The following is a 23,859-nucleotide window of genomic DNA, read 5'->3' on the forward strand; positions in this document are numbered from 1 at the left end:
AGGGCCATGTGTTTCTCTGTCTTTTATAAAAATGTTTTAAGCCAAGTGCATTTTAAAAGTCAAGAACATTTATCCTGCCTTCAAATAATTTATTGACAAGGATATTTTTCTTAATTTTGTGTGGTTTATTTTTCCAGACTAGTTAAAAAGTATCTTATCAATTTGTAAACATATTTTGGGGTACTAAGAGTAAAAAAAGTATGCTGATCTTGAGACCATCTGCTTACGCAAACTCCTTATACAGAAGTATATGCCTATGCCTTACCTGTCAGTACTTGTCAGTGTACTACTGCATAACCTAGTGAGTTCAATCACTCTGAACATATGAATTACCCTAAACCTAATTGGTGGTTTACTTAAATTACTTTCTTTTCATGCACAAATTTATCTTGACTAATACAAATGTGATGCGACCTAGGAAAACCCGTCGGATGTCGCACTGGGACATAGCTTGATTTTTATTTATTTTTTGTCAAAATTTAGTTTTCATTAAATTATTATTCTGTAACATATTGTCTATCATCACTGAAAATATCTTGGCAAAATTCACTTGTTTAGTGCAGAAAAAATAGCGATTTATTGTGGCAGAAAAGACTGTCTTTCTCTAGTTTGACAACACTAACGTGCTGCGAAAGTGCTTTCCCTTAACACTACAAAGTACTACTACTACACTACCAAACTACCTATCAAAATAAACTATGTAACGTAAATAATAAAGGTTTATCAATGCACATTTTCCGCCAGTCCTGTGTGAACTACGGCATGCAAAGTTTGGGGTAACGTTAGCTGAAGCAGTAATGAAGCAGTATAGCCATCATACCCGCACAATTTTCATATTAACACTATGCATTACTTTCATTAAGTTCAAACTGTGACAGCGTAAAAATAAAACTACAAGTTACAGTTCTGAACTGTGTCTGGTTATGTATTATAAATCCGGAGTAGTAGAGCAGGAGAAGAATTGGAGATCGCCTGCACGCTGTAATCTGTGATGTTTTATGAACAGATATACACTTAATGTTCAAATGTTTGCAAGTGTTGTGTGTTCCTTGGGGTCATTTGGTATCTTTTACAACATGTACAGTGACTAAAATAAGTCTTTTACCACAGTAAAGTGACTTTTACTTGTGATACTTGACTGTTGTGCTTTTATTTTCATCGCCTCTCTTTAAACCAGTTTTTCTCAAAATTCTGTTCCTGAAAATCATGGTGATCAGCCAACTTCAGATGTCCATAACTTTTGTTACGTTCAAGCGATGGACGAAATAAAAACACTTTTGAAAATTTCACCATGTGGTGGGTTTTCCTAGATTGAGTCACATATGATTCAATACAAAAAGTCCATCAGAAAAATTGAATATGATAGAAAACCCTTAAAGGAATGATGCAAATTAAATACAACTTATCACTAATCATTTTTTGTGTGAAGTAGCCCTTCAAATTGTAATTAACCCAAAATATGTGGCCCTGGAGCACAAAACCAGTCTTAAGTCGCTGGGGTATATTTGTAGCAATAGCCAAGCTTATTTATTCAGCTTCAGATTATGTATAATTCTCAATTTTAAAAAAATCGACCCTTATGACTGGTTTTGTGGACCAGGGTCACATATATTCCTCAAATAAGCAGAAAACACTGTTACTTGTGAATGGTGTGACACATACTTGCTTCTCTTTTCCTGGAGTTCTTTGAGAACGGCTCTCTGCGCTGCGGTCAAGTATGTGCCTATGAGCTCTAAAGAGTCCAGCTCTCGGAGCGCGGCGGCACTGGACTCCAGCAGAGTGAGCGTCATCTCAGTCAGACGGCCACACAGCTGCTTCAGCCGCACTGGATTCAGGGAGTGAGGAGGGAAAGAGCTCAACTCCAGAGCCAGAAACCACTGCTCCACTACTGGGTGTTTAAACACTGATCCGAGGACAGCCAGCAGGACCTGGAGGGCAGGAGAGCAACCATGTAAGGTTTCACCACAGTGAGCTGCCATCTCATTTATATTTCTACTCCCCCATAATAATGTTTCTGGAACAATCCCTGATGAAGGTCAAGGCTACCTGTTCGGTGTTCTGAGCAGGTACGTGGTTGGTATCGAGAAAGAGGTCTGCCTCATCCTGCTGTTCAGGTCGAGTCGGCTGTTGTGTTTCTGAGCTCAACAGCTTCAGGATGAGAGAGTTCAGCACGGTCATCAGACTGCCCAACACCTCTGCTGCCGTCTCTTTGGGGAGCTGCAGGTAAACACAGTGAGACCCAAAAGTTTTTTACCTAAAATATTTATTAGAGTACCCCCTGAGATTTCAAGTGATTATTATTTTATAATAATCTAACAACATATTTGGATGTTCATGGTTCTCTGCTGTTGGCTAATTGTTCACACAACATGCAGACATCCAAATAAAATATTTTTAGTAGGCGTTTTATTTGTCATTGTTCTTATTTTACAAATATTGATTTATTTTAATTTGACCTTTTTATTATTTAATTATTAGCTCACAAACAACTCATTAACTGTCTGCAGAATTATTATAGTTAACTAAAACTTAAACTAAAACCAAAACACAAAACATTTGTTACTTGTAATGAAATTAACATGAACTAAAATAATAAATAATTTAATTCAGCTAGTTTCCAAAGCAATATTTCTTATTTTTTTGTTTAACTTGATGTACTAAAATAAAAATAAAACCTAAAAAAAAGTATTTATTTGTTCAAAAATACAGAAAAAAAAAAAACTTATTTTGTGAAATATATTGCAATTTAAAATAACAGTTTCTATTTTAATATACTTACAAATTTTATTTATTCCTGTGATGCAAAGCTAAATTTTCAGCATCATTACCTCTAATGCTCTACCTCTAGCACTCTCTATTCTAATTCTATTCTTTAAAAAAAAACTTGTCCATTTTAGACTTGCACTCTATTCATTTACTGCTTGTTTTCTTAAAAAAAAAAAACACTTTTCTAATCTGTTTGTATTCTATCTGTTTGTTTTATTTGTTTGTATCTGTTGTTTTCTACGTTGTTTGTGCTTTGATCTGAACGAAAACAACATATCCGCGTGACGCAGCTGACACAGAATAGATGAACGAAGGTCTTACAGCTTTGGCACGACATGAAGGTGAGTAATTAATGACAGAATTTTCATTTTTGGGTGAACTATCCCTTTAAATCCTGATATGGAACGTTCTTTCCCACTAGGAAATTTACAAAATGGGTAACAGGATGATTAAACATGTTCAGTTTATATAACCCCTTTTTATAGTGTTTAACTGACTAAATATACTAAATATATTTCCATTGATACACTGCTTTAATAGTAGTTCAAACGAAACATACTTCACAAAATCATTCATTTAAATGTTACTAAAGTTTTCTAAAACATTCAAGGGATAGCTAACACAAAAATGTTATCTTGTTTTTTTTACTCATTGAACTCATCCTCATGCCAAACCAAAAGTGTATGACATTCTTTCTTCTGTAGAACCTCAAAAAAGATACTTTGAGAAATGTCTCGGTGATTGTTTTTTCTCAGTGCTCCATCAAATGCTCACCAAATTGGTTTGGTTACCAACATTCTTCAAAATATCTTTTTTTTTTTTATGTTTCACAGAAGAAAGAATGTCATACAGGTTTGGAATGACATGAAGGCGAGTAAATGACAACAGAATGTTCATGGTGAATTATCCCATTGAAATGAAAACTATATGCAAAGTTCATAGTTCCTAGACAAAAACCATTCAAATATATTTCTGAAAGGCTGAATACCGAATTGAAAGTGAGCACAAAGTTTCTGAGGTAGAGAAGCACTTGATTGACAGCCACTGGGAACTGGGACACATCCAGAGTATTCAGAGCTTCCTGTGCAGCCTCCTTAAAAGAGTCCCGTATGAAAGCATTTGCCCCTTCACTATAGGAGGCCTTCAGCAGCGCGGTGAAGTCAGTGCGAGATGGACCATCCGGGAAGTTTTTAGTGAAGAACTGTAAAAAATTGAGAAATTTCAAGAAAATAAAACAAGATATATATATTTTTTTTTTTTTTACTTTTTGGTTGAACTATTCCTAGTTTATAAAGGTCCTCAAGTATAAAAGGAAATACAAAATACATAAATTTTATACAAATATTTGCTGACAGGGTCTGAAGAAAATTAGTACAACTTTTTGGTTGAACTATTCCTAGTTTATAAAGGTCCTCAAGTATAAAAGGAAATACAAAATACATAAATTTTATACAAATATTTGCTGACAGGGTCTGAAGAAAATTAGTACATTTTGGTGAAAACTGAAAAGAAAAAAAAAAATCATTCAAAATAGTAAGCTCATCTGTTTATGCCATATTTAATGTCACTCTTCTCATGATGAACCAAGAAAATGTTATCAAGACTAGAGAGTCCAAATTTGCTAATAGACTTTACTCTATCTGTATGCCAAATTTCATAACTTTTCTATGTCCGGTTCTATAAGCTGCCATACACTCAAGAGAAGCAGTATCGGAAAAAGAAGAAGCAGAAACAAAAGTAAAAGTAGAAGATAAAGACGACGACAGCTAACAATTACAATAGGTGCCTACGCATCTGCGGTGCACTGAAGGTGTGAAGGACTCACCAGGGTCTTCTGTGTTTGTTTGGGGAGCCACTGAGAGTAGTAGTGGTAGAAGGCGACGACAGAGGCGTGAGGAGGGCATGAGGCGTGTGACGTGTTCAGCTTTTTATCGTAGTGCTGGAGAGTGAGACACAGAGCCAGCGGGTCCCTCTGACAGTGCAGAACATCACACAGGACTGCAGCCATGTACTCAAACACCACACCTATACGACAGAGCACAGGCTTTACCATGTTAAAGATCATATTAACACCAGCACAATGAAAACAGGATTTCCACTTAACTGTCCAGCCCTACATACTGAATTCTCATTGAACATCCTTTTGCACTCCCAGGCATACAAAGGTGTGGGGAGTCCGGGGGCTAAATTATTATTATTATTATTATTATTATTATTATTATTTGATTATTTTACAAATTATCATTATAATTATTTACATTTTTATTTATTTTATTAAATTATAACAATTACTTAAATTAATACAAATATATTACTATACTAGTAACACTAATAAAGCATTGAGTATTTAATAACAATAATAACAACTTTACTTTACAGAAAAACAGGTCGCCTTTATTTCATTGCTTTCAAACATTTAACCAAAGAGCTTTTATTTTGAATAAAAAGCACAGCGATCTTAAAGTTTCTAAGCTTCTGTTTTGTTGACACCCCCAATCAACAATCAATTAAACCCCAATCAATTAAAAAAATCGAATAATAATTGTTATTTTATTAAATTATACCAATGAAACCAATCAATAAAGCAAAAAATATTTTTAGATATAATACCAGAGTTTTAAAATATTATGTCATTTAATAACAATACTAATTTTATTTAACAGAAAAATAGTCACAGGCACAGTCTTCATTTCTGAACTTTCAAACATGAAATCATAAAGCTTTTATTTTGAAGGGAAATCACAAATAGAGCTTAAAGTTTCTAAGCTTCTCTTTTGTTGAAACATCAACCAGTTTCAGAAACTCATCGGATCTTCACAAAATCACTTTTAGATATAATACCAGAGTTTTAAAAAATATTATGTCATTTAATAACAATACTAATTTTATTTAACAGAAAAATAGTCACAGGCACAGTCTTCATTTCTGAACTTTCAAACATTAAATCATAAAGCTTTTATTTTGAAGGGAAATCACAAATAGAGCTTAAAGTTTCTAAGCTTCTCTTTTGTTGAAACATCAACCAGTTTCAGAAACTCATCGGATCTTCACAAAATCACACAAATGACATATTTTGGATTAAAAACTGTGATTTTCACCCAAAAGACGACAAGTCTGCAGGTATATGTTAAATTTAAATGCAAAAAAAGGGGGGTAAAATGGATTGCAAATAGCAAATTACAGAGATTTTTCAGCAAAAATATCTGGGGGAGATTTTTGCCTTCTGAGACGCAGGCTGGACTCAAATCAGTGCCCTTTTACATGAGCACCAAGGCTCAAAGAGTTATACGCAAGCCACAGCTCTGAGATGTCTGATTTTGTTATTTAATAAATTTGGTTGTTTAGATCATATCTATCTGCATATTTTACCTTTCCCATCTTTAAAACTCTCCGGCAGTTTGTTGCGAACCTCTAGCACAGCTGGTACAATGGCACTAAACGGGAACGTCTGGAGGATGATCTCATCAGTGAGGGAAGGTCCGATCTCCTCAACATCCCCTTCGCTGCCCTCCACTATAACATCAACCATGTCGAGCACATCTAAAACACAGATGCATTTAAACAACCCAGATTAATTCCTATCACTGCCACTAGCACCTCAGATTACAGATACATATGTGAAATGTGCATGAGTGCTAACCGTCGATGTGTGATATGGGGATGCTGGCTTCATCTCCCTCCTGGCCGCTCAGGTTAGCCTGTAGATACGCTGCCTCCTGAACCATACTCGCTGCTTTCTCAGTGTACACGAGTGGGTTACACACCACTCTCATCAAAACCTGTCACACAACATAGTTGGACAGTACTGAATGGCAAAATATCAACTTTCTGTATTCAGAACTCTGACATGATTCTATAAGAACCAAGTAAAACCAGATGTGAGTGGTTAGAATCCAGTACATGGTCTAAAAACTGAATAACGGTCTCCTGCTGGGATGGGTCCAAAAGCGCCAGATGATCCAACCATAACTCCAGCTCCTTCCACGTGTGCTCAAATACACCGCTGTCCCGCAACACCTGGAAAGCAGAGGAGGATAAATGAGCCAGTGGAGCCATAGATACAAACTCTGCCATTACTTCCTCACCCTCATGTCAGTCCAAACTACTGATCTATATAATGACTGGGTTTCTAAACTGCTGACAGGCGGTGAAGCCACCGGAAGCGTTCGAGCCGCCATCTTACTATTCCCTACTGGCAAAAACCTTGACCTAAAACCAGCCGATTTGAAGCGTATCAGTCACACAGGATCAGATTTTATGTGTACGTAAATTAATGTTATCTGCAATGTTTATGGTCTTTTCAGGCAGGATAAGCGATATATTTAAATCGTAAGGGTGGGTGTGTCATCTGCGCACTTGCTGATACAGGTAACTGATCGAACATAAAATATATGTCTTTATGTACGTAATTCTGGAGGAAATATTAAACATCAACATATATCTGGTATTACTATCTGTAGTAGTAGTATATTTTTATTTAATGCCATGTCAGCATCTTAGGCTGGTATTAGTATCTGAAATTGATTTGAATATACAATGAATAATACAATACAAAGCCTCTGTTACTATATGTGACCCTGGACCACAAAACCAGTCATAAGGGTTGAAATTGATCTATGCATCATCTGAAAGCTGAATAAATAAGCTTTCCATTGATGTATGGTTTGTTAGAATAGGACAATATTTGGCCGATATACAACTATTTGGAAACCTGGAATCTGAGGGTGCAAAAAAATCAAAATATTGAGAAAACCACCTTTAAAGTTGTCCAAATGAAGTTAGCAATGCATATTACTAATCAAAAATGAAGTTTTGATATATTTACGGTAGGACATTTACAAAATATCTTCATGGAACATGATCTTTACTTAATATCCTAATGATTTTTGGCATAAAAGAAAAATCTATAATTTTGACCCATACAATGTATTTTTGGCTATTGCTACAAATATGCCCCAGCGACTTAAGACTGGTTTTGTGCGCCAGGGTCACATATTGAAATTCAAAGCTTACTCTGCATCATCTTGGAAATAAAGCTTCATGTCTTTAAGTCTGTACAGTATGTAGTCAGTCAGCGTTATTCCTCTGAATAAGTTGTGTATTTGAAGAGTTTATTTGGAAAAACCGATAATGAGCTGATTGCCGTGCATTATTCTCCACATATAGCGCGATCTGAACCCTAAATACAGCAATTTGTCAAAAAAAGCTGGTTTTGTCCACTTTCAAGGCATTGCGAGTTCGCATTTTACTGCAGAAGCCAACAAGCGCCCTTGTTGTTTTGAACAGAAGCCGATAAGTCCATTTTAGCGAATCAGCGCGCTGTATTCAGGTCAGGTGACAAGGCTACTTTCGTAATAGTAGTATAGTATAAGGTACGTATATTAATTACTAATTTAACCAACATTTAAATCATTACCTGCTTCAAAACGAATGCTGTTAACAAAAACATTGTTGAAACATTTGCAGTCAGCTTACTGTACGAATAAAAACATTATAACAAAATTACATAAACAGTAAATAACTTTACAAGGCGAGTTGAGGTACATGCGTGTACAAAGCATAAATCTTTATTTAGATTTCAGAATGAGCACTTTGTCATTTGTAATACATATGTCGATGTTTATCATGTTCACCTGATGTTTGCTACTATAATGTATATAAACATAACTTTTTAATATGCAGGGAATGCAATTCCCGACATTAAACAAATAACCGTTTACATGCTTAGGACGTTTGTGTTGTACAAATGTACAGGGATACTTCAGGTATAAAAATGCTGACTTGTTAGGCGATGTATTCTCATTAAAAATAAACGATTTAGGGATGGGCGATATCTTATCGTTTGCGATATACCGGTAAAAATTCTCCCCACGATAATAACGATAAAGTCTAGTTGTTGACATATTTCTGTGTGCGACTGTGTGGAGTGACGTGAAGGAAGGCGGACGTGAAATTGAGCAGCTCCTTCTACAATCTGGAGCAGGTTTGGATAGGGCTGTACAGTGCGACAAAAATCGGTCTGACCTTGAGTAAATGTACTACAGCAGCACGTGTGCAATACAGTTTTACATGTGAATGAGTCTTTTACAAAACTGTTGTCCAACAAAGATATTATTTATTGACGTGCTTTTTCTCCATATTAACTTCATAACAGTCGAGTGTTTGAAATAACTTATTTTTGTGATCAGACGTCTCTCTATTTGCGTTTTATTCAGCTACAGCGATCGCTGGATACCTCTGTCCATATTAGGGATTTCCTGGAGCATTACTTCTGCTATGCATGTGTGGAGTTTCTGCGCAAGGGCGCCCTCCGACTTCCAGTATTAATTAAACAGTTATTACATTACGTGTGTACTGTTCACAACACCCTATTTTGGGTAAAAATAGGAAAGAATTTTTTTCTCTAAAGAAACAGGATTCCCTAAATTATCGTCATTGATATCGTTATCGCAATAAATATCAGAAATTATTGTGATACATTTTTAAGCCCATATCGCCCATCCCTACGATTTCCTATTAATTCAATAGAATGTATGGGAATACCAATATGGCAGTGAGGTGGCCTCACTTTTATAACATCATGAGCAATCCAGTTCTGTACTATAAATCTGTGGTCCAAACCCATGTGCTGTTCATTTTTATGTGGAACACACCATGAATCATCATATGGCAAGAGCGTGCGTTCCTCTGCACGTAAACATGCGTGTTCGATGTCAGCAGCATCATGCGCATGCGTTGTTTACGTGCAGAAGTACTCTCGATAATGGCGGAAGGCGTGATTTGGAGGAGCAGAGTTGTTGAATAAAGTCATTATTTTGGTTTTCTTTGTGCATAAAAAGTATTCTTGCAGCTTCGTAAAATTACAGTTCAGCCACTGATGTCACATGGACTATTTTATTGATGTCCTTACTACGTTTCTGGGTCTGGGAACATTTCAGTTACGCTGCTCTCTATGCTGGGTCAAAAAGCTTTCGGATTTCATCAAAAATATCTTAATTTGTGTTCCGAAGATGAACGAAGGTCTTACGGGTTTGGAACGACATGAGGTTGAGTAATTGATGACAGCATTTTCATTTTTGGGTGAACTATCCCTTTAATATTGTATTGTATTATATTATATTAATATTATATTTAAATTATAATATAAAATATAATAAATTATCTTTATTTAAATTAAAAATATAGGTTTTGTATGCAGTTTTCTGTTGTTAGGAGAATGAAACTTACTTTTAGGACCAGCATCCTGGTTGAAGTCTTCAAGTAGTTACTGTTACTACTAACAAACATTTTAAGTAGCAAATAGAAGACTGATTTCTCTCCTTTTTCAGGATCTGGATCTGGTAGATCCTGTGTTTTGGGAGGGAAAAAAGGGGAAAACATGATGATCTTAAGCTTAAAAGAAACAAAATACACATTCTGAAAAACATCAGCAAACCAAATGTTGAAGACAAATGTGGTCACAAAAAAAATGTATTAATAAAAAATAAACCTTACAAACGTTTTTACCTGAACACGAAACCAGGAGAATTTGCTTGCAGGAAGTTCCAAAGCCAGTTGTAGAATTTGATACTGTAGAACTGGAGGAACTTCCTGTTTCATTCCACTCTCTGTCACAATGCCTGCAAATGTTTTAATAAGTCACTTACTCCTTCCATAACAGGTTAGAAGGTAAATGCACTATATTTGTTACATCTGTTCTCAATCAATGTGTCATACCTTTTAGGAGTTTGCTAAAGTCGAATTTGCTCTGGCTGACAAGGTGAGGCACCACCCTCTGATACAAACACATGACCTGAAGCAGCAGAGCTTTCACCAGGATGAGCTGTGGATCGTCCTGCCGTGCTGTTTGAGAAAAAGCATTTCAGAATTATTGCGTTTGAACAATAACAAGCCTTATAGCTACAACAGAGCATTAACTATTTGGTTATTACCGTGTTCTTCGCTCTGTTTTTGTCCTGTGCCTATCGTCTTTACTGCATCTTCCTTCTCCTTTGAGTGCGACTGCCAGTTGGAAACAACGGACACCATGTCCGGTAGAATCTGTGGCAGCAAAAGGATAAATATTCATTGTGAAATAATATGATACCATGAAATAATCATTCTGTTTTCCCATCATCCTCACCTTGCTCAGTGCCTCTCTGTAAAGCTGCACAAACTCCTCCATCACGGCAGGGCTGTAAATGTCTGAACTCTCCCAGACTGTTTTGTCCAGACAGTGTTCAATGTTTTTCTGGGCTCGCTTGAGAATAAATGCCAGGAGGGAAATTGTTGTGTGCTGGACCACCAAGTTGGGTAGCTATTAGAAAAACAAGAAATATTTCAAATAATGTTGAAGAATGATAACTTTACTGTATCAGTGCACAGGTGAACAAGTTGTCATAGAACCATTTAAAAGTTTGGGGTCAGTATGATTTTTTTTTTTTTTTTTAACAAATTAATACTTTTATTCAACAAAGGATCCAATAAATTGATCAAAAGTGACAGTTTTTTAAAGTTACAAAAATATAATATTTTTAAATAAATGGTGTTCTTTTAAAAGAGAATACTGAGAAAAAAAAAATTATCTCCACAAAATATTTGGCAGCACAAATGTTTTCAACATTGATAATAATAAGACATTTTCCTTGAGCAGAAAATTGAGCATATTAGAATGATTTCTGCAGGATCATGTGACACTGAAGAAAGGAGTAATGATGCTGAAAATTCAGCTTTGCCATTAAAGGAATAAATTACATTTTGAAATACGTTCAAATAGAAAACAGTTATTTTAAATTGTAATAATATTTCACAATATTACTGTATTTTTTATCAAATAAATGCCTTGGTGAGCACAGAAGTCTTTTTTCAAAAACATCAAAATCTTACAAGCCCCAAACCTTTGAACAGTAATGTACAACTCAAAAACACATCTGCTTCTAATATTAATTAATTTGGATTTTTTTTTTAAAACAAAAAACACTAACATTGGCCTATAATGGTAAAATCAGCAATATACTGTGCATCACAGCTTGTGATTATATGATTGGTTGAATCTACCGCTTACATTGAGACCTTGAGTGAAGAAGGCTTTATTGCACACTGAAGGAAGAGACGTGACCAACACCATAGACAGCAGACGAGGTAAAGGAATCATTTCACTCATCTGGAAAGCCTTGGACACCTCCGGCTGAGCCTCATAAATCTGCAACAATATCAAACCACGAGTAAGTCATAACTGTCTGAGTTAAGGCAAAAGGATGCACAATATAAATAAGATGTAAAATGGCCTTGTTATTACAGTTCAAACTAAATGAAAGCGCTCCATCACATGATACAGTATAAAAATCACATAAAGCAACTAGTGCTGTCACAATTAGCATGTTAACGCAGGGGCGGAGTTAGGGTTGGCCACCCCATTCACAACTGCTGTTTCTATCTCTTTTTTTCTTGACAAGGATTGTTATTTAGACGCAGAACGTCTTAACGACCACATCAAACGGGAGATTTTTCAGTTTAAAGCGCGCTCAAACTTCACCTCAGCACCAGGCACTAGTTAAACATGCGCTGAAATGTTACAGGTGACGAGGAGCTTCAGTAGAACAACAATGAACTGCAGTCAGATGAGATGTTGTCAGTAATATGTCAATAAAAATGAATTTTCCTGTCCTGTCAGTCGTTATACTGTGCTTGTAGCATGTGCTTTTCAATTGCACGCACAAATACGGCGGCGTGCGCTGTAGCCTGCATCAATTCATATTAAAGCGCAAATGAAACTATAAGCATGCGTGTCAAATCCGCGTCACGTTCAGCAGCGGCAGCTCTTAAAGTAATAGCAGCCAAATAACCTAATAACCCAGCTACTGTGATGTCTGTTCATCAAAGAACAAAATAAAAAAAACAAAAAGAGGAAATCAATAACTTTTGTAGCTTTAAAGTGCACCTATTATGGATTTTTGAAAATTACCTTTCATGCAGTGTGTAACAGCTCTAAGTGAATGAAAACATCCTGCAAAGTTTTAAATCTGAAAGTGCACCGTGTATAAAGTTATTGTCTCTCAAAAGAAAGAGTCGACTCTTTGACACTAGGTGCCGCTTTTGGAGCGGTAAAATAGCTGTTTCCCTGGTAACGCTGTACACAAAGCAGCACTGCGCTCACAAACGCTGCTTTATCAGGCAAGATGAAATGAAAATAAGACCAATCGGACCAATCACCACAGATTAGCGTCAAGCAAAGGAGGGGTTTGGAAAAATGATTCGTTGAGCGAATCGTTTGTGAGTCGTTGAGCAAGTAAGGTCAAAATAAATGCATATTATAAGACAATGAAAGTGTTTTTTGACCTTGCATGCATGTAAACCTGTTGTTGGTGACTCCCAAAACCAAAATATGAACCTTTCTTTACCCATAATAGGGGCACTTTAAAGATTCATCTATATTTAATTTACTATTTAGTGTTTGATAACTTTATTCAATTTCTGTATATTTCCTACTTGCTGAAGGGCACAGGTAAATACGTACAAAGGCTTCAGACTCACTTTCTTGAGTAGAGTGATGTTTTCCAGCCAAGTGCTTTTGTTTCGTGGACTGAATGAGAAATTGGTTTCTTTAAAGTATCTGGTCAGTATATCAGGACTGGCCTTCAGAACACTAACAACCAGCTCCGCTACCATCTCATCCTCGGTAGCCTGCTTCAGCCCCACCAGGAACTGCAGAAGAACAATGTTTCCTGCTCTGGATGGGTACAACGAGGTGATAAAAGTACAATGAGGGGAAAGCATTTTGGGCACATTTGACTTGACCTTATTTCTTTTACACTTGGGAGATTTTGTGCTAGTAGAGTCTTATTTTACAAAACGGTGTTTAAAACAACTATAGAATAAAATACAATAAAATTTAGCTGAAAGAATGACGATATGAAGATCTCAAAGGCTTACCTTCCAGCGGTGCCCAGGCTCGGGTCATGAAAACTGATGCCATGTTTGCGAGAGCAGCAGAGGTCCAGCAGGAAGTTATGCACCAGCTCCCTCACTATACGCTTCCCTTCACCTTCATCCTTCTGTTTCTAAAAGATGTTGGATGCAAAAAGCTTAAAGACATTCTGAAAGGCATTCGCGATGTATTGACCATTTGTAATTTGATGCTTTCCAGAGCAAAACCTAGGAGGGGACTTGATGTCTTTCTTTACCCATAATAGGGGCACTTTAAGGATTCATCTATATTTAATTTACTATTTAGTGTTTGATAACTTTATTCAATTTCTGTATATTTCCTACTTGCTGAAGGGCACAGGTAAATACGTACAAAGGCTTCAGACTCACTTTCTTGAGTAGAGTGATGTTTTCCAGCCAAGTGCTTTTGTTTCGTGGACTGAATGAGAAATTGGTTTCTTTAAAGTATCTGGTCAGTATATCAGGACTGGCCTTCAGAACACTAACAACCAGCTCCGCTACCATCTCATCCTCGGTAGCCTGCTTCAGCCCCACCAGGAACTGCAGAAGAACAATGTTTCCTGCTCTGGATGGGTACAACGAGGTGATAAAAGTACAATGAGGGGAAAGCATTTTGGGCACATTTGACTTGACCTTATTTCTTTTACACTTGGGAGATTTTGTGCTAGTAGAGTCTTATTTTACAAAACGGTGTTTAAAACAACTATAGAATAAAATACAATAAAATTTAGCTGAAAGAATGACGATATGAAGACCTCAAAGACTTACCTTCCAGCGGTGCCCAGGCTCGGGTCATGAAAACTGATGCCATGTTTGCGAGAGCAGCAGAGGTCCAGCAGGAAGTTATGCACCAGCTCCCTCACTATACGCTTCCCTTCACCTTCATCCTTCTGTTTCTAAAAGATGTTGGATGCAAAAAGCTTAAAGACATTCTGAAAGGCATTCGCGATGTATTGACCATTTGTAATTTGATGCTTTCCAGAGCAAAACCTAGGAGGGGACTTGATGTTATCCATCAGAGTTTAATAATAATAATAATAATGTGACATTATTGGTTAATATTATTTTCCCTCACCTACAACCTTATAATAGAAATAGGATTTCAGAGGTAGAATAACATTGTTATTACCTTCTAATTACATTGTTACTAACAGGAACATTTTGTGCATTTTTAATTATCTAGAGGTCCCAAGCAAGATTTTCCACAAGGGCTGTCACAATTTCAGGTTTTTACTACACAATTATCATGGCCAAAATAATTCACAATAACAAATATTATTGTGATATCAGTAGAAATTTTGGGATAAAATAGATAATGCTAAAAGTTAAGTTAACCTTTGACTTTGTTTATTTCTTGTTCTTGTCTCTATTTTGGCCTATGAACCACACTCAATAAGTATAGGGAGGTGGAAAGAGAGTTTATATCCATTACTGTACAAAACCATACAAAATTAATTTTCTGCTGATCGGCACTTCCTGCAGACTGGGGTCTATAACACCCCGTCTTTTCTTTACGGAATCCAAAAAATGATGCAGCAGCAACAACTTCTTCCTCTTCATCTTATGATATCACTGTATGTGTAGTATTATTAACATGATATCAACATTTCCTTTTTTTGGCAAGGTCCCTTTAGTTAACGTTAGTTAATGCATTAACTACACTGTAAAAAATCACAGTGAATTTAACGGTAAAAGACTGTAAAAATGCTACAATAAAAACCTGTTAAATGGTTAACGGTAAGTTCCCCTACTATATACGGTGAAAAACTGTATTGGACATTACATGTAATTTTACGGTAGTAAAAAGATTGTATAATTTACAGTGAATAACCGTAAATTGACATTCCCAGAATTCCCTGCGTTACATTTCAAATTTGATGTTTTTTTGTTGAAATAACTATGTTTCTTAGTTTTTTCTTATCAGTTGTGTACATTAGGGTTGTATGTTACATCTAATGTTGTTTAATTAATGTTTATCGCATTATTTCATGATGGTTACCATGATGGTGTTTAGTGTTTGTGTGAATGACACCGTGCGCCTTCTATATATATTAATATTTAAAAGCTGCTTGTGATAGGCTTTGGTTCATCATGTGATTTTCTCATCACCACCTGCTTTTGGTGCAGTGTTTACAAAGGTACAAAACAGATTTCAGTACTTCAGTGGGTTGGTATATTAACATTATATCAATGAAATTACGGTATTTAACTGTAAGTTTAAGTTAAAACCGTAAAACCTAAAACTCTGCTACCGTATTTTTTACGGTAAAATTCTGGCAACCACAGCTGGCGTTTTTTTACCATAAATTTTACAGAATTTTTTTTACAGTGTAACATTAACAATGTGCAATAGATTTGCTACAGTTTTTATTAATTAGTTAATAAAAATACAACCGTCCGTTGTTAGTTCATGTCCATTAAACAGATACAACTTTTGATTATGTATTACTAAAAGCTGAAATGAACTTTAACTTAGATTAATAAATTCTTCACAGATTTTTTTTTCATTGTTAGTTCATGTTTACTAATGGAACCTTATTGTAAACCTTATTGTAAAATGTTACGCATTTTTAAATATCATGTTTATGGTCAACATCAGTACTTTGCGACACCACACCCATAGGGTTAACAAATTTACCCATTCATTTCTGTGGAGAATTTTCCAACAGATTTGACTATTTTAGATAGAAAAATGTACCAAAATTTGTTGGGTTCAGATTATTCAGATTCAGATTATTTTTATTGTGTCAGCCAATGAAATACATCAATTCATCATTCTAATACAGCCAAATCTATTGGATAACAACATTGTCTGTCTAGAAACTAATATAACAGGGATTTGAATTACCCATGCAAATCTCGCTCTGTATAGAGCGACAGAGTCAGAGATGGTATTGTTGAGCTTCCACTGTACCTCTTTCTCAGCCACGCTGACATCCACAATCCCATTCCACTTATAAAGAGAGGCAAACTGTCCCAGTATGGAAGGACTAAAGAAACGCACTTTCTGAGTTTTCGTGATGGTCTTGTTCTGCACAACCTATGGCCAAATACATTAAAAAGTTATGACATTTATGGACAGCACCTCACTTTGGTAAATGGCATCCATAAGGAAGGGTCTTACTCTGGTTTGCAGCGTGGACAGAATCAGGTTTACGATGGATAATCTGTCTTCTTTAAGTCCACTGGTCAAGATTTCAGACAAAAAATCTAAAGGGCGACAGAAAAATAATAATGTAAGACCATTTAAAGACACAATTCATAATGCACAGTCGCACACAGATTTGGTTTGTTGATACCTTTAGCCTCCAGTATCTGGCCAATAGTTGTATTGTCTCCAGACATCAGGAATGAAAGGACAAACTGTATGTAAGCCATTCTAACATCTGGCTTTCCCTGGAAAATTAACACAGTAATTAAAATGCAAATGTTATGTAAAAGTTATGTGCTATTTACAGTTTGTAAAGCACTTAACAGTTTTGTCTCTTCTCCGTGAGAGGCTGATGAGACCTTTACTGAAGTGTATTTGACTGAAGACATCCCTCGCAGCCTCGGCACCCTGAGATACCACTGCGGACAGGAAACACAGACACTGGCGGACAAACCTGTCCAAAAAAAAAAGGTACACAAACCACAATGAGTGCATTCAAAACATTTCAAATGATTCATTTTGCCTGCTTATCATATCATACTATAAAGATATTAACCCACAAATACCATAAAATAAATGCAAATATCTGATTAAGCTTTGTATAAGAAATACCTGTGATTCTCCGAATGTAGAGAGGACAGTAGAAGTTTCATGTGAGTGGAGACGGTCTTCCTAACTATGTTGGCGCCCACCATGCTCAACTGAGACAGATCACTGGCCGTCCGCAGCAAAATCATTTCTAGACTCTGAAATATCAGCATCATCTACAAAATATATTAAATAGAATTTAAGCTGTGATTATGATGCAAAAGTAATGATGCAAACAGTAAACTCTTTCATTATCGTCAATTGCAACTGCATATTTTGTGCACCAAAAAGAACTAATGTTGGCAAGTCAGCATACAACATCTGTCCAAGTCTGCAGCATGAATAGTGTGCACAGCATGAACATTTTACTGTATGCATGAAACACCTGGAGAAACTTCTTTATTTGCCAAAATGTAAATAAATCGTTAATACCACAATGTAATGCAACTAGACCTTCCATTTCCTATGTGATGAAAGAACTGGAAGCCTATTCTCCTGCTTTCTTGACTCAATGTATGATTATGGACTCTTAAAATTAAGACATTTTACACTAAAGTAAATGGAAAATGCAAAGCATTTCTGTAGTCAAACTCTGTACTCAAAGAGTAGAACATGGCACTAACAATGGCAAGGCCGTGGGTTTGATTCAGGGAATGCATGAACTTATTAAAAGTATCCTGTGAATGCAGTACAAGTTGGATAAAAGCATCTGTCAAATGCATAAATGTAAATGTAATGTAAAATGTCCGTGATTCTTAGTGAGATGATGCTGAATTCTACATTCAAAGCAGTGAGGCCATGATTGCATAATGTTTTATGTACTATTTATTACGAATAGCAGGCATTATGCAGTGTAAAAAAGTACACTAGTATAGCAATCCAAACACAGAATATATGTGTGAATAAAACACAATGAAAGACCAGTATTCAATAGACAGGGCTGCAACTGTTCAACAAGCCTGGTTAATAAAATAAAACACAAACAGACAGACAGATAGACAGATAGATGATAGATAGATAGATAGATAGATAGATAATTGACTTACTTCAGACTCAGAATTATTTTCTTCCTCCAGTAATGCGAAAATTTCTGAACATTCAACTGAGATTTTTATGTAGCCTTCGACTGCATCATAGATTTCTGCGCATGGAAGTTTCTTCGCAAATCTTACGAAGGTCTCCAAACCTACATAACATATAAAGGAAGTTTATGATTAAGTACAATCTTAACATTTGTTCTCTTACAGTAAGTTATAAGTAAATATTTTGTATTAATTCTGCGTTTTTACTGTAACTGCAGCAAGTTCTGAGCACCATAAAATGTGAAAACAAAATAAAAGTCTGGGGGAGCGAACACTGGAAGCGTGATATTTAACATTTAACGTAGAGAAAATTACAATGTACACGAATCGAGCATTATCAAATAAAACATAAAAACCGCAACACATGGTTTTCAGCTGTAAGCAGACGACTGACCAGCTAAAATAAAATACACTTACCCTTTAGCGCTTTAATTGAATCCTTTAGCATGGATTTAAAGACCGTGCCAGTGAACTCGCTTTCGTCTGTTTTGGTTTTCTTAGTTGTTGTAGCGGACTCAAGAGGATACCCATTTTGACGTTTAGTAGCCATTGCTTTATCTCACTGTAAATGAAAACCATAGACTGTATGAAAACAGACACGTGGAACAGCGGAAGTGTAAAACCAGAGCGACAGAGCAGCAAAACACGTGGAAAGGCTTATTGTATGAATATTAATTTTGACGTGCTGACGTCACGCTAGACGTCACCTCATTAATATTCATTTTACAAGCGTAACGTGGTGTATATTAAAGGCAGGGTATGTGATTTTTCAAAAACACTTTAGAAAACTGATTCGGGCCGAATCGCAAAACAAACTTGTAGCCAATCAGCAATAAGAGGCGTGTCTACTCGTGATGTGGAGGAGAGACAGGCATCGATGAGCTTGCGAATAGGCTTTACTGCATAGGGGTCACTCTTGATCACGTCTTTGGTAACTGGCTTGGCACGTCGATAATTGCAGTAAATGCGCATTGTTGCCAAAACTGTCATGCAGATTACCTGAAAAACACAAGTGTTTGCAATAAACCTACATGGATTTCTATTGGGGCATTTTTTGTGTGTGTGTGTTTATTTGTCATCTTTTCTGTCAAATTCTTAAATGTGATAAATCAATACAATTCAAATCAACCGTATAGACACTATAGGCTGTTACCAACCAAATGAAGTCCGCATCAGCAAAATCTACTGTTGCAGAAAAAAACTACAACTTCGATTAGGTTGAGATATTGAGTCATTCATTCAACCAATTCATTCAAAACGGCTATTCAGAACAATCCAAGTAACTGGCTTTATCAATGGATCATTGAATCATTCGCTCAGCCGATTCATTCAAAAATGCAGATTTCCTCTGGTTTGTTTATTGCTAAGTAATTCAATAACTACATATTATTCTCAATTATATAGACCCCACCTTGAACTTCCTGTACGGGCTGAAATGTCGCACCTCCGCGACCACATACTGCTGGAAGAAAGGGTGGTTTAAGGCATCTCTGGCAGTGTAACGTGCCTCAGGATTCACCACCAACAATGTGGAGATCTGAGAAAGTTCGCAGTACAGAGTGCAGGTTAGCGGATCTATTGTAGGCTTGTATTCATTGGCTGGTAAAGCTAAACAAGTGTATTCCACTCATTTGATATTCCCTGATCTGCTTCACACGCACCAGGTCTTTGACAGTGTCTGAACGGTCGTCCCACTCCGGAGAGGTGAACTGGTAGCTTCCCGACAGGATCATGCGCAGCATTAGCATCTGCTTCCTGTGCCAGAAAGGAGGAGAACCTGCAAGAAGGGTGTACATGATCACCCCTGCGCTCCAGCTGAAAAACACAAGAAACGGTGCCATTTCTCCATTCAGCCCTACTTAAAAGTAGAATTTTAATTGGTTGGTCGTCAAGACCGAGCACTTACATTTACAGTATGCAATGAAAAGTCTTTTTCTAATACATGCGGGTGTACTCACAGATCAACGGCGGTCCCGTAACCTTGGTGGTGAGGATCCATAGAGCATTCGATAATCTCTGGGGCTAGATAGCCTGGCGTTCCACATACCTCTATGTGTGACGACACAAAATCAAAGGAAGCTCTAATGAAACACATAGTTATGTGATGCATGCACATTTTATGTATTTTGGAATCATAACATGTACTATGTACATCAGCATGACAAATTACTTTTTTTTTGGTTAAATCTCATGTCCTGTTCTTGTTTTACAATCAATCAACCAATCAATCTTTTTATTGCATTAATGAAAAACATTCTGTCCAGGCACATTACATTGTCAGCATAAATGTAGGTAGTAAAAATAGTAGCATATATGATGTATAAAAGGAGAGAAACATTATTTAAATTAAAAATCTTATATTATTATATCTTATAATTTAATATCATAAATATGATAAGGTTATATTATAAATTTTTAGATATTTTATAGGATTATATTAGAATATTGGTTACATTAAAACATACATAATATGTGACCCTGGAACACAAAACCAGTCATAAGTGTCAATTTTTCGAAATTGAGATTTATACATCATCTGAAAGCTGAATAAATAAGCTTTCCATTGATGTATGGTGTGTTAGGATAGGACAATATTTGGCCGTTATACAACTATTTGGAAATCTGGAATCTGAGGGTGCAAAAAAATCTAAATATTGAGAAAATCGCCTTTAAAGTTGTCCAAATGAAGTTCTTAGCAATGCATATTACTAATCAAAAATTATGTTTTGATATATTTACAGTAGGAAATTTACAAAACATCTTCATGGAACATGATCTTTACTTAATATCCTAATGATTTTTGGCATAGAAGAAAAATCAATAATTTTGACCCATACAATGTATTTTTGGCTATTGCTACAAATATACCCCAGCGACCTAATAGCAAATAGCTCCTCCAGTTCCATGTAACATATTAACATCTCATATAAGGATAGCATGAAACCCGAATCCACAAACCTGACAACTACTGGTCAGAAAATGCAAATCGGATGTTTCATCATGATCCCATCTGACCTCAATTCTCTTAGTCAGCGATACAACATTTGCAAAACATGCCACGATAAACGATTAAGATTTGATTCGATTCAGGGGCCTGCGATTGATATGGCAATATTGTGACTATTTAAAGGGGTCATATGATGTGATTTCAATTTTTCCTTTCTCTTTGGAGTGTTACAAGCTCTTGGTGCATAAAGAAGATCTGTAAAGTTGCAAAGACTAAAGTCTCAAATCCAAAGAGATATTCTTTATAAAAGTTAAGAGCACACATGCACAACAAAAAATACACTTTATTTTTTAAATGTTATCAAAAAATAAATACTGAACAAAATATCACGACACACACGTTAAGAAAAAACATTTCAAACTTACCATTAAGTTTTTGTCCTGGTGCAATCTGCACAGCAAAGCCAAAATCAGTGAGTTTGATGTTCATATTGTCATCCAGAAGGATGTTTTCTGGCTTTAGATCTCTGTGCACAATGTTTTGAGAGTGAAGGAACTGAACCACCTCTAACAGCGACCGCATAATCTTCCTGCAAAATTAAAACAATCTGCTGCAAATACACATACAAAACGCACTGTTGTACATTGAGCTATGGTCATATTTCATCCTAAAATCGAGACAAGAAACAAGACATTACTCCGTGTTGATGAGACATTATTTAGTGCAGGAGTTCATTACGACTCGCCCAGGAAAAGCACAGAAGTTCTGAGAAATCAAACACAAAATACAATACATGTACTTTCTTCTCTGGGGTGATCATATCTGTTTTATTCATTGCAACAAGTTATCATAATCACATCTGACAACTGGAGTTCAGGTCCAAAGGGGTTCAGAAAGCACACAAGATATTTTTGGGGATTTCTATGTTGTATTTCACGTCGCGTTTTTATTTATCTCGATTTCTCAAAACGGTGCACTTGTGTGTGCGATGACAAAAATGATGAGAGCGACTTATATATATAATTCAAATAAGACAACTTTTAAAAGAAAAAAACGCTTTTTTATCATGCCTTTTTTTTTATATAAAACAGTTTATTTTATACTTTTGATTTTGTGATGAAATATGACCCGCACATGTTCTTGACAGGTTTCATGAAATCATTATACTAACCTTGTCTCTTTTTCACTGAGCGTAACCTTCTCGGTTAGGTAATCAAAAAGCTCTCCTTTCTTCATCCTGGGAGAACAATATTTATTGCATTTAACTATGTTTCAAATGGTATTAGAATGAAAAGTTAATGTAGTTATCATGACCTCATATTCATTTAAAAAACTATAAACACACACATAATATAAAGTATATAAACTCAGCAAAAAGAAACATCCCTTTTTCAGGATATTGTTTTCTCAATATAATTTTGTAAAATCCAAATACGCTTAACAGACCATTATTGGAAAGTGTATAAACAATCATTTTCATGCTTGTTCGATGAACCACAAACAATTATTGCACCTGTGGAACAGACTTTAAGACACTCACAGTTTACCGGTGGCAGGAAATTAAGGTTTTAATAACTTAGGACAGTAAAGAGACGTTTCTACTGATTCTGTGAACACCAGACGAAAGAAGTCAAGGGTTCCTGCTCTCCTGTGTGAACATAACATAGTCCTGCAATGTCCATATTGTAAGAAAGGAGAACAGAAAGGGCCGCTGATTGTCCTTGCTGTGGCACACCACATGTTGTGTCCCCTCAGATATGTTTGAGAACTTGCAAGTGCCTTGTTGGAAGAGTGAACAAATCTGCTGCAGTCCATGAGGAAGAGATGCACTCGCTAATAAGAGTCATTATTCCATTGCTGCTTAATAAATACCTGTAAAACATGTTCAGCTTAAAGGGATACTCCACCCCAAAATGAAAATGTTGTCATTAATCACTTACCCCCATGTCGTTCCAAACCCGTAAAAGCTTTGTTCGTGTTCGGAACACAATTTAAGATATTTTGGATGAAAACCGGGAGGCTTGTGACTGTCTGATTGACTGCCAAGTAAATAACACTGTCAAGGTCCAGAACAGTGTTATTTACTTGGCAGTCAATGGGACAGTCACAAGCCTCCCGGTTTTCATCCAAAATATCTTAAATTGTGTTCCGAAGATGAACGAAGCTTTTAGGGGTTTGGAACAACATGGGGGTAAGTGATTAATGACAAAATTTTCATTTTGGGGTGGAGTATCCCTTTATCCCTTTTTTTTTATGTTAATACAAATATTTATGGGGAAGTCGTGGCCTAATGGTCGAGTCTCATACCGGCAGGGATTGTAGGTGGGGGGAGTGAATGTACAGCGCTCTCTCCCACCTTCAATACCACGACTGAGGTGCCCTTGAGCAAGGCACCGAAC

At 36.2% G+C, this 23,859-nt stretch overlaps 2 protein-coding genes across 2 annotated transcripts in view; both read right to left on the reverse strand.

Annotated features, from left to right (window-relative positions):
* urb1 (URB1 ribosome biogenesis homolog) overlaps positions 1 to 19,158 on the reverse strand; it is a 47,094-nt gene extending 27,936 nt beyond the window's left edge. Inside the window, exons 1-22 of the mRNA XM_016541944.1 lie at positions 18,931 to 19,158; positions 18,478 to 18,617; positions 17,456 to 17,607; positions 17,168 to 17,297; positions 16,992 to 17,088; positions 16,817 to 16,902; positions 16,607 to 16,732; positions 14,461 to 14,588; positions 14,062 to 14,257; positions 11,810 to 11,947; positions 10,889 to 11,062; positions 10,698 to 10,806; positions 10,483 to 10,608; positions 10,273 to 10,385; positions 9,994 to 10,113; positions 6,667 to 6,783; positions 6,407 to 6,545; positions 6,136 to 6,306; positions 4,592 to 4,791; positions 3,755 to 3,967; positions 2,047 to 2,217; positions 1,663 to 1,928 (exon numbers count right to left, since the gene is read on the reverse strand). Coding sequence (XP_016397430.1) covers positions 1,663 to 1,928; positions 2,047 to 2,217; positions 3,755 to 3,967; positions 4,592 to 4,791; positions 6,136 to 6,306; positions 6,407 to 6,545; positions 6,667 to 6,783; positions 9,994 to 10,113; positions 10,273 to 10,385; positions 10,483 to 10,608; positions 10,698 to 10,806; positions 10,889 to 11,062; positions 11,810 to 11,947; positions 14,062 to 14,257; positions 14,461 to 14,588; positions 16,607 to 16,732; positions 16,817 to 16,902; positions 16,992 to 17,088; positions 17,168 to 17,297; positions 17,456 to 17,607; positions 18,478 to 18,617; positions 18,931 to 19,063 — 3,245 coding nt within the window. The 5' untranslated portion in view covers positions 19,064 to 19,158. The remainder of the gene's footprint in view (positions 1 to 1,662; positions 1,929 to 2,046; positions 2,218 to 3,754; positions 3,968 to 4,591; positions 4,792 to 6,135; positions 6,307 to 6,406; positions 6,546 to 6,666; positions 6,784 to 9,993; positions 10,114 to 10,272; positions 10,386 to 10,482; positions 10,609 to 10,697; positions 10,807 to 10,888; positions 11,063 to 11,809; positions 11,948 to 14,061; positions 14,258 to 14,460; positions 14,589 to 16,606; positions 16,733 to 16,816; positions 16,903 to 16,991; positions 17,089 to 17,167; positions 17,298 to 17,455; positions 17,608 to 18,477; positions 18,618 to 18,930) is intronic.
* phkg1a (phosphorylase kinase, gamma 1a (muscle)) overlaps positions 19,068 to 23,859 on the reverse strand; it is a 7,711-nt gene continuing 2,919 nt past the window's right edge. Inside the window, exons 5-11 of the mRNA XM_016541941.1 lie at positions 22,632 to 22,697; positions 21,886 to 22,049; positions 20,472 to 20,562; positions 20,175 to 20,328; positions 19,925 to 20,050; positions 19,383 to 19,512; positions 19,068 to 19,075 (exon numbers count right to left, since the gene is read on the reverse strand). Coding sequence (XP_016397427.1) covers positions 19,068 to 19,075; positions 19,383 to 19,512; positions 19,925 to 20,050; positions 20,175 to 20,328; positions 20,472 to 20,562; positions 21,886 to 22,049; positions 22,632 to 22,697 — 739 coding nt within the window. The remainder of the gene's footprint in view (positions 19,076 to 19,382; positions 19,513 to 19,924; positions 20,051 to 20,174; positions 20,329 to 20,471; positions 20,563 to 21,885; positions 22,050 to 22,631; positions 22,698 to 23,859) is intronic.

Source organism: Sinocyclocheilus rhinocerous, unplaced genomic scaffold (genome assembly GCF_001515625.1).
Source record: "Sinocyclocheilus rhinocerous isolate Xijiao unplaced genomic scaffold, SAMN03320098_v1.1 scaffold1270, whole genome shotgun sequence".
NCBI classification, from domain to species: Eukaryota; Metazoa; Chordata; class Actinopteri; order Cypriniformes; family Cyprinidae; genus Sinocyclocheilus; species Sinocyclocheilus rhinocerous.